Below are 10378 nucleotides of genomic sequence, written 5' to 3' on the forward strand. Positions count from 1 at the left end.
CGTGACTTTCTAAAAGCGGTACGCGCACCGACACAGGGTTTTGCTCTATGAGCTCGACGCATGCGCCGATGCATCGGTGTTGCCGGACCCATCACTACTTGTACCGTACAACCCTACTTTGTACTGAGACAACTTCAAAGAGCCACCCTCAAAAGGTTGGTAAACACACAGGGACTATTACTAAATGGTGGAAGATGTAGAAGAAGAGCAAATAAAGCTAAGCACTAATAGTAAAGCTAAGCACTAATAGTATGCCCAGCAAGGCATGATGAAGCATTTCAAACCAAGTCTAGCCAGTCTCTGAGGGTTTGTGTCCCACTGAAGGTCTATCTTGCAGCCTGGCCTCCCTTTCCTGCGCTGTGACCGCGTGAAACTTGCATCGCATTTCTGCGTCTCTTCGACACCTCGGCCAGTAAAAGCTGGGCGGGGTCAACGTACTCCGTCCTCATGGCTTCATGGATCCGTTGGAGGACTCGCCTCCTCATCTTGTGGGCAACGAGGAGCTGGGCTGTATTGGACATTGGCATATCTCTACCCTACGTCTGCTGCAGGTGTGCTCTGACGGCTTGGCTGGACACATCCTCATCACCACGCGGCTGTCTCGGTGTCTCGTGCCTTCAGCTCATCTTCTTTCACCCAAGATGTGCTTGACCCTCTCAGCCTCACTTAGAACGCTTGGCAAAGTCCTTAAACGTGTTCCTTGGACCACTACTTGCGTGTAGCTGCAGGTCTGCAAAGCGCGTCTCTTCTTCAGCGGTTAAACAGCCTGTCTTTCGCACCCTCGGTGTAGGTGTGGAGACCTAAACGTGTCAGTTCCTGTGTTTTTAGCCATTGCAGATTTCTCCGCACGACCTCAGTTGCAGATCGGGCAGGGGTTAGGCGAGCGAGGGTTTCTCGCCGGCATGTAACATTTTGTGTGCTCGCAAACGTCCCATGACAGAAAATCTTTCCCCGCACACCGAGCAGAGGAAAGGTTTCTCCCCGGTGTGTATTCTGGTGTGTCGGTACAAGTTGGACCTATTACTAAAAGACGAGTGGCAGAACGAGCAGGAATAGGGTTTCTCGCCCGTGTGCCTTCTCGTGTGCGATATCAAGTTCGACTGCTGACAGAACCGTTGGCCGCAAACTGAACAGCTGTACGGTTTTTCCCCCGTGTGCAGTCTGGTGTGTCTCGTCAATATGCCTTTGCGGGAGAATCTTTTACCGCAGACCGAGCAGATGAATGGTCTCTCATCTGAGTGACATGTCATGTGTTCTTTACGATTCTTCTTGCTGCAGAATGTTTTGTCACACAAAGGGCATCCGAAGCGCGTGTTGTCAGCGTCCATCGTCACATGGACTTTAGTAGACCTTGTGTGCTCACTATCTGACAGTGGAGCGAAGTCTGCTTGTGATCCTCCGCCATCGCCTTCTGTTGTCATGTGTTGACTTGAGCTGCCGCTTGGTCTCTCCGCATCTCTCCTCTCCTCACTTTCACCTTTGACCTCATCTTCTTCACTCTTCACAGGGAACTCCTCCAGTCCTCCAAAATGTGCTTCCTCCTGACTGATGCTGTGATCCTCCTCTTCCTCTTTAATGCAGGGGAGCTGTGGCTCCTCCTGCTCCAACCTGGCGCTCCTCCCTGCAGTCACACAAAAAGAGGCAGAAAAGCTGAGTTACATGGTGGTTTCAAATATGAATTAAAGCTGCAAGCAGCGTTGGTCGGGCCCGCATATTTGGCAGGTGCTAGTACTAAGTGTCCCAATACTTTTGTCAAGTTTTAGTCCCAAGTGTCCCAATACTTTTGTCCAGTGTAAGTGTCCCAATACTTTTGTCCAGTAAGTGTCCCAATACTTTTGTCTACTTTTAGTCCGAATTGTCCCAATACTTTTGTCTAGTGTACCTACCTTGTCTGCATTGTGTGGGCACGCTGGTGCTTCCTGCTTTTAAGCAGCCATCTTGAAAAAACAGCAGTGCAGCAGCATCAGCGCAGCGGTTCTTTGAAGGCTCATAAAATCAAAACCGGAGCAGTGAGAAAAATTATTTCGTTAACTTTTATTTGGAAGGGTTCAATCTCTCTCCTGTGTTAGTTTGAAGCTGAAACAAACGACAAACGCGCTCAGAGGAGATAATGTTTGAAGAGAAGTGACCGGTTTATAAAAAAAAAAATTGTTTTGAAGGGGAAATTGCAAACTTCCTGTTGATTTTTGCTGGGGGTTGTCAATTTATGAAATGTAGGTCTAAGTGAGACCTACGGAGAGGTTTTCGTTTCATGTCTCTCCGACTTTCCCAGTGGGAGTTACAGGCAGTATTGTCATTTTTTTCTTCCGAAGAGCAGTTTTTTCTGCGTTTTATTAAACAAATTGCGGTAGAGCACAATTTTGAGATTTGGGGTTCGATTTTTTCATTAGATCGCAATTTTAGCCAGTCCTGATGTGTGTGTTCAGTTTGGTGAGTTTTGAAGCATGTTAAGGGGGTCAAATTACAGCTCAAAGAGGCAAAAGTGACTGTTTTTAGTACTTTTTTGTCTTGAAGGGGGAATTGCCAACTTCCCGATGATGTACAATTATGAAATGTAGGTGTAAGTCAGACCTACATAAAGGATTTTGTTTCATGTCTCTCCGACCTTTCTAGTGGGAGTTACAGGCAGTCTAGTTTTTTTTTTTCTTCCTAGGGGGCGCTAGAGCGCAATTTTGAGTTTTGGGGTTCGTTTTTTTTTATTAAAAGACAATTTTCGCAGGTCCTGATGTGTGGGTCAAATATGGTGAGTTTTGAAGCATGTTAAGTGGGTCAAATTAGTGCTCAAAGAGGCGGCGGAATAATAATAATAATTAAAGCTGCAAGCAGCATTGGTCGGGCCCGCATATTTGGCAGGTGCTAGTCCTAAGTGTCCCAATACTTTTGTCTACTTTTAGTCCGAATTGTCCCAAGACTTTTGTGTAGTGTACCTACCTTGTCTGCATTGTGTGGGCACGCTGGTGCTTCCTGCTTTTAAGCAGCCTTCTTGAAAAAACAGCAGCATCAGCGCAGCGGCTCTTTGAAGGGTCATAAAATCAAAACCGGAGCCGGTATTAAAACTCTTTCGATAACTTTTAATCAAAAGGGTTCAATCTCTCTCCTGTGTTAGTTTGAAGCCGAAACAACAAACACGCTCAGAGGAGATAATGTTTGAAGAAAGGTGACCGGTTTTTACAAAAATGTTGTGTTGAAGGGGGAATAGCAAGCTTCTTGTAGATTTTTGCTGGGGGTTGTCAATTTATGAAATGTAGGTCTAAGTGAGACCTACGGAGAGGATTTTGTTTCATGTCTCTCCGACCTTCCCAGTGGGAGTTACAGACAGTTTTGTCATTTTTTTCTCCCGAGGAGCAGTTTTTTCTCCGTTTTATTCAAAAATTGCTCTAGAGCGCAATTTTTAAATTTGGGGTTAGGTTTTTTTATTAGATCACAATTTTTGCCAGTCCTGATGTATGTGTTCAGTTTGGTGAGTTTTGAAGCATGTTAAGATGGTGAAAATACAGCTCAAAGAGGCAAAATTGACTGTTTTTAGTACTTTTTTGTCTTAAAGGGGGAATAGCCAACAACTTCCTGTAGATTTCTGCCCGATGATATACAATTATGAAAACTAGGTCTGAGTCAGACCTACATAAAGGTATTTGTTTCATGTCTCTCCGATCTTCCTAGTGGGAGATATAGGCAGTCTAGTTTTTTTTTTTCCCTAGGGGGCGCTAGAGCGCAATTTTGAGTTTTGGGGTTTGGTTTTTTTTTTAAATGTAATTTTCGCAGGTCCTGATGTGTGGGTCAAATATGGTGAGTTTTGAAGCATGTTAAGTGGGTCAAATTACAGTTTAATCTGGCGGCGGAAGAAAAAAGAATAATAATTAAAGCTGCAAGCAGCGATGGACGAAACCGACTTTGACGGCACATAAAATCCAAACCGGAGCAGTAATTAAAACTCTTTCGTCAACTTTTAATCAAAAGGGTTCAATCTCTCTCCTGTGCTAGTTTGAAGCCGACACGACAATCCCGCTCAGAGGAGATAATTTTTGAAAAAAGGTGACCGGTTTTTACAAAACTTTTGTTTTGAAGGGGGAGTAGCAAACTTCCTGTTGATTTTTGCTGGGGGTTGTCAAAGAATGAAATGTAGGTCTACGTGAGACCTACATAGAAGTTTTTGTTTCATGTCTCTTCGACATTCCTACTGGAAGTTACAGGCAGTTTTGTCTGTGTTTTCTTCCTCGGAGCAGTTTTGTCTGTGTTTTCTTCCTAGGGGGCGCTAGAGCGCAATTTTGAGTTTTGGGGTTAGGTTTTTTATTAGATCGCAATTTTCGCCAGTCCTGATGTGTGTGTCCAGTTTGGTGAGTTTTGAAGTATTTTAAGGGGGTCAAATTACAGCTCAAAGAGGCAAAAAAGACTGTTTTTACTAACATTTTGTTTTGAAGGGGGAATAGCAAACTTGCTGTTGATTTTTGCTGGTAGATGTCAGTGTATGAAATCTAGGTCTAAGTGAGACCTACATAGAGGTTTTTGTTTCATGTCTCTACAACATTCTTACTGGAAGTTACAGGCACTTTTGTCTGTGTTTTTTCCTAGGAGGCGCTAGAGCGCAATTTTGAGTTTTGGGGTTTGGTTTTTTATTAGATTGCAATTTTCGCCAGTCCTGATGTGTGATGGTGAGTTTTGAAGCATGTTAAGGGGGTCAAATTACAGCTCAAAGAGGCAGCCGGTATAATAATAATAAAACCTTACAATTACAATAGGGTCCTCTGTCCCAAAGGGACATTGCGGTCCCTAATAAAACCTTAGAATAACAATAGGTCCTTATGTCCCATTGCATAAGGACTCCCTTAGGGAGTCCTTTTGCAATGGGCCATTGCGGGCCCTAATAAAACCTTAGAAAAACAATAGGTCCTTATGTCCCATTGCATAAGGGAGTCCTTTTGCAATGGGCCATGCGGGCCCTAATAACATCACGCATCAAGACACACAGAAGATGTTGTTTCATATGGTTTTGTTGAAGTGACATCATCAACGACAGCCTTCTTTTTTGCCCAGCGCTTATTGTAGTGGTTCAACATGTTGGTGTTTTCCTACTTCTAAAGGTGATCTATTGTCTCTTTCCAATAAATGACTATTTATTTGCTATTGACCATTTTGGGAGGAGAAATAATGTCGGAGTCTCGGTGTACACCACTTCTTTCAAAATGTTGACAAGAAGCAAACACGTAAATAAACACATTTATTCATACTGGGATGCTTAGTATTGACAACATTGCTGCAGGTGTGCATGTACTGAAATCATGTTTAATAGTTTGATTCAAATACATATTGTATATACCAAATTGTTCAGACTATAAGGCGCACCGGCGGGTTTACTCAGGTCTTTTTTCATAGAAAAGGCGCACCAGAACATATGGCGCATTAAAGGAGTCACATTAATATGACTGTAAAACACTTCCTTGTGGTCTACATCACTGTTTTTGAACCACTGTGCCGCGGAACACTAGTGTGCCGTGAGATACAGTCTGGTGTGCCGTGTAGTTTCACCTATTTGGGTTCAAAATATTTTTTGCAAAGCAGTAATTATCAGAGGTGTGGACTCGAGTCACATGACTTGGACTCGAGTCAGACTCGAGTCATGAATTTGATGACTTTAGACTCGACTTGACAAAATGTAAAAAGACTTGCAACTCGACTTCGACTTTAACATCAATGACTTGTGACTTCACTTGGACTTGAGCCTTTTAAATTGACATGACTTGACATGACTTGCTACTTTCCCCAAAACCCAAAGATGAAAAAGTTATTCGGGAGCGCTCCGTATTTTTCATTGTGTACTTGTCTATCAGCGTTGCGTGTGTCAGCTGGTGTGCTCTCAGTACAACAGCCAATCAAATTACATCTACTTTGTTTTCATCACACAGCATTCATCCAATCAAATTGCAGGAAGAAGACATGTCCAAACCACACGCCAGTGAACAAAAAATGATACCTAAAATAATTTCGTTTGGGTATAAAAATGACGAGGTGGTCAACACAAAACGGTTTGCAGTATGCAACACATGCGGTTCCAAAATGACTGATGGAGAGGCAACAACTTCCAACTTCGTCCGGCATTTGAAGTTGCACAAAGAACGGTAAGTTTTGAATGTAAGATAACGTTTATTGGCTAAGTAACGTGACTTTTATTTGCTGTGTAGTTAAATCAGTGAGGCTGTAAACTCACTGCTAACGTTATAACGTTATTGCAAACATGGGAATCTGTTGCAGTTCACTACCTTATTCATACTTTTTGTTCAGTGATTTTTTTCAAGCTGGGTTACGTTAGTCAATATATCACACGTAACGTTAGACGGCGGTCAGCAGCACCGCGTATTTTAGCCACCTAAAAAAAGACAAAAATAGTCAAATAAAGGTCAGTTAAAATGTATACTATATTATGAATATGTGTACCATTTTAGCTAGCTTTCTGACATACTGTTGGTTGTTTACCTCAGTGGTCCCCAACCACCGGGCCGCGGCCCGGTACTGGTCCGTGGATCGATTGGTATCGGGCCGCACAAGAAATAATTTTATTTTTATTTTATTTTTTTAATTAAATCAACATAAAAAACACAAGATACACTTACAAGTAGTGCACCAACCCAAAACAACTCTCTCCCCCCTTTTGTTCTGGGCATTGAACATGAAGACTCTTCCTTCACTGTTCCGAGTGGCCATGAGAGTCTTGGCAGTGCCTGCCTCCAGTGCTCCAGTGGAGCGAGTTTTCAGCCATGGTGGCATCATACTACGCCCCCATCGTGCACAAATGACTGACAGACTCTTGGCTAATTTGGTCTTTTGCAAATGCAATGCAGCATAGGGCCCTGACATATAAAAAGTACAACTTTTTTGTTATGTTCACGTATATGTCATGTTTTTTCAATGTTAACACTTTTGTACAAATAAGTACATTTGCACTTTATTTTTCAATGTGTTTGTTCTGTAAAGGAATGAGTTAATGTTTAAAATGACTGGTTAATAGTGCTATTATAAAGTGCAATGTCAGCACAATTTTCTTTCCTGCAATTTAAAATGCACTTGTTTTAATAAATAAATACAGCGTTTGAAAAGCATACACAATCTGTGTTAATATATTAGTCTGTGGTTAAAAGGACTTGAAAGGACTCGAAACTCAAAATGCAGGACTTAGGACTTGACTTGAGACTTTCCAGTCTTGACTTTGGACTTGACTCGGGGCTTGCCTGTCTTGACTCGGGACTTGACTCGGACTTGAGGGCAAAGACTTGAGACTTACTTGTGACTTGCAAAACAATGACTTGGTCCCACCTCTGGTAATTATAATCCGCAAATGATGTGTTGTTGTTGAGTGTCGGTGCTGTCTAGAGCTCGCCAGAGTAACCGTGTAATACTCTTCCATATCAGTAGGTGGCAGCAGGTGGCTAATTGCTTTGTCGATGTCGGGAACATGTCGTGTGAGATGACGATGGTTTGTCGTGATCATCATTTATTTATTTTCCTAGTCAGCCTGACCTAAGCCTTGATATTAATCTTTGTGATCAACACATGCTGTCATATCATTTTATTTTTGTTAAACTCTAAGTAGGTTCGAACCCTGCAAAGATAAAACACGTGAGAGTAAGAAGTAAACAAACCTGTTCTGCGTAAAACAACATCCGGTTGGAAAAGAGCGTCCAGTAGTTGACGTTGTCGCTCGTTCTCCTCTTTTGTTCTAGAAAGTTCCTCCTCGTATTCTGCTATCGTTCTTTCTAACACTACAAATATTTCTTCCACAGCAGCAGTTAGTCGCTGCTTCACCAACACTCTCAGCAGTTCTACTTTGCACATTTTCACACAATCACAACACTTTACACGATGAATCGTTGCTATAGTGTGTAAAAGGAGTGGTTAAAAAGAGTGATCAAATACAACAAAGAGGTTATAACACACGCCTTGACTGACGAGGTAGCATTTCGACACTGCGCATGCGCACTGCGCCGCGTTACACAACATTCTACGGTTCGCCATAAGGACCAAAACAGACGAGCGGGAAAAAAATAGACTACTGTATTTACTAATGTATTATATTATTTAATACTCTCTCTTTTATTTCCTTGTTCTTGAAAATGCTTTGACTGTTGACTGAATTATAACTGGATGTTTGTTGTTCAATAAAACAATAAATAAATAAAATAAAAAGACTGAGCGGATGTGGACAAAGTGAATGGCTGAAGCTATTATTTTGGAACATTGCTCTTCCGGTTTATGAATCGTTGAGTTGTTTTCTTTTTGTTGTTTGTTTTCTGAAAGTGTGAAGTGTTTCGTATTTTGGTAATTTTGTTGACTGGAATTGTGTTTTTATTGGCGTGTGTTTACCGAATTGTTCACCGTTTCGTGACTTCTGTACTTTTTTTTTTTCCTTGAAATGTTGTTGTTGTTTTGCACTTCCCGGCCACCGTTGTGTTTAGTACTTACACATTGTACATGTATCTCTTTTCTCCGCCTTCTTGTTTTTAAATACACTGCTTTCTTATCTGTTTTATCCAGTGCTTTCATGCTTTTATTGCTATTTTTATCTATGTTTCTGTTTTATCTAGTGTTTATCTAGTGTTTTTCATGTTTTCATTTCTATTTTAATTTTCTATTATATATTCTAACTTTTTTTTTATTTTTTATATACTTTGTAGCACTTTGAGATTTTAACAAATGTAAAGTGCGTTACACATATAATTCATCATCATTATTATTATTATTATTATTATTATTATTATTATTATTATTATTATTATTATCATTAGTATTATTATTATTATAATTATAATAATAATTATTATTATACATGTTTAAGAAAAGAAAAAAAGAAAAAAAAATACTAATGTATTATATATTAATCTTTATAAACTCTGTATTCCAAAATCACATGAATACAAAATACAACACACAAAACAAACAACAACAATATTGTATTTCAATACGGAAACAATGTCATCATACCATACTTGCCAACCTTGAGACCTCCGATTTCGGGAGGTGGGGGCGGGGCGTGGTCAGGGGCGGGGCGTGGTTGGGGGCGTGGTTAATAGTGGAGGAGTATATTGACAGCTAGAATTCACCAAGTCAAGTATTTCATACATAAATATATATATATATATATATATATATATATATATATATATATATATATATATATATATATATATATATATATATATATATATATATATATATATATATATCCTGAAAATATGCAAACAAAACTGTGTTTAGATAATTGATACTTCAAACTTGCATAAATAAATCTTAAGGAATATAACATAACTTGGCTTCTGAGAGTTTCAAAATGTAATGAATAAAATGCTAAAGTTGTTGATAAACAAGCAATTATTTTAATAATTAAATATGGTCATTTTAAATGAATTATTATGATAATTTAAAATCAATTATTTCAAATATGTTTATTTTAATGTATAATTCTATGGCTGGATGTAGTAAGGAGTCAGAAAAAATACAAATAAAAATACAATTAATTTTGATGTTTTAGCAAAATATAGTAAAAATGTATTTATTTTTTTTATTTATTTTTTTAATTAATAAATATATTTATTTTTAGGTAAGATAAACATAATAATACAATTTATCTCTAGTCTGGATGTAGGCAAGTATGTCTTATCTGTTTTATCCAGTGCTTTCATGCTTTTATTGCTATTTTTATCTATGTTTCTGTTTTATCTAGTGTTTTTCATGTTTTCGCTTCTATTTTAATTTTCTATTATACATGCTAACTCTCTATTTTTTTATATACTTTGTAGCACTTTGGATTTTGGATTTTAACAAATGTAAAGTGCGTTACAAATGTAATTAATCATCATCATCATTATTATTATTATTATTATTATTATTATTATTATACATGTTTAAGAAAAGAAAAAAATACTAAAAAAATACAACACACAAAACAAACAACAACAATATTGTATTTCAATACGGAAATGTCATCATAAAAATATCTTCTTTACTTGTCAAAATACTGCATCGTCATAAGAAAGGTGAATACAGTCCACATTCAGGTAAAAAAATACACGTGATATTCATGATCAGGTATTAAAACCTCAAACATGGTTAAAATATATCATTATATTTAGTATTTGAAGTCAATGCAGTGACCATCCCAAACCACAGAGTGGCGGTAAAAACAAAACCCCCAGAAGATTAGAAATATACTTTCACGAAAATAATGCTAGGAGTCAGTAAAAATGACGTCATCCTGCTGTAAAGTCGGCTACTTCCAAATAAAAGTCGGATGTTAATATTTCTGTCCTAGAATACATATTTAGCTTGTTAGCTGCTAACAAAGCGACCCGGAAGTTAGCGGTACTTACTGGCGGATGCAAAAAAAAATAAA

The 10378-nt window shown here is 38.9% G+C and overlaps 1 protein-coding gene across 1 annotated transcript; it reads right to left on the reverse strand.

Moving 5' to 3' along the window:
- Positions 1–251: 251 nt before the first annotated feature.
- LOC133608405 (uncharacterized) lies at positions 252–7923 on the reverse strand. The gene is made up of 2 exons (XM_061963617.2): positions 7632–7923; positions 252–1621 (listed from the first exon to the last, which is right to left on the reverse strand). Exons 1-2 carry the CDS (start codon positions 7822–7824, stop codon positions 876–878), a joined length of 939 nt encoding a protein of 312 aa, XP_061819601.1. The 5' UTR covers positions 7825–7923; the 3' UTR covers positions 252–875.
- Positions 7924–10378: the final 2455 nt, after the last annotated feature.

The sequence above is a fragment of the Nerophis lumbriciformis genome, linkage group LG06, assembly GCF_033978685.3.
Source record: "Nerophis lumbriciformis linkage group LG06, RoL_Nlum_v2.1, whole genome shotgun sequence".
Taxonomy (NCBI): domain Eukaryota; kingdom Metazoa; phylum Chordata; class Actinopteri; order Syngnathiformes; family Syngnathidae; genus Nerophis; species Nerophis lumbriciformis.

Excerpts from the sequence above, each read along its gene's own strand:
- LOC133608405 (XM_061963617.2), bottom strand. The coding sequence starts at position 7,824 with ATGTGCAAAGTAGAACTGCTGAGAGTGTTGGTGAAGCAGCGACTAACT. Across the intron at positions 1,622-7,631 it reads TGTTGTTTTACGCAGAACAG|GGAGGAGCGCCAGGTTGGAG; the intron begins GTTTGTTTACTT and ends GTGTGACTGCAG.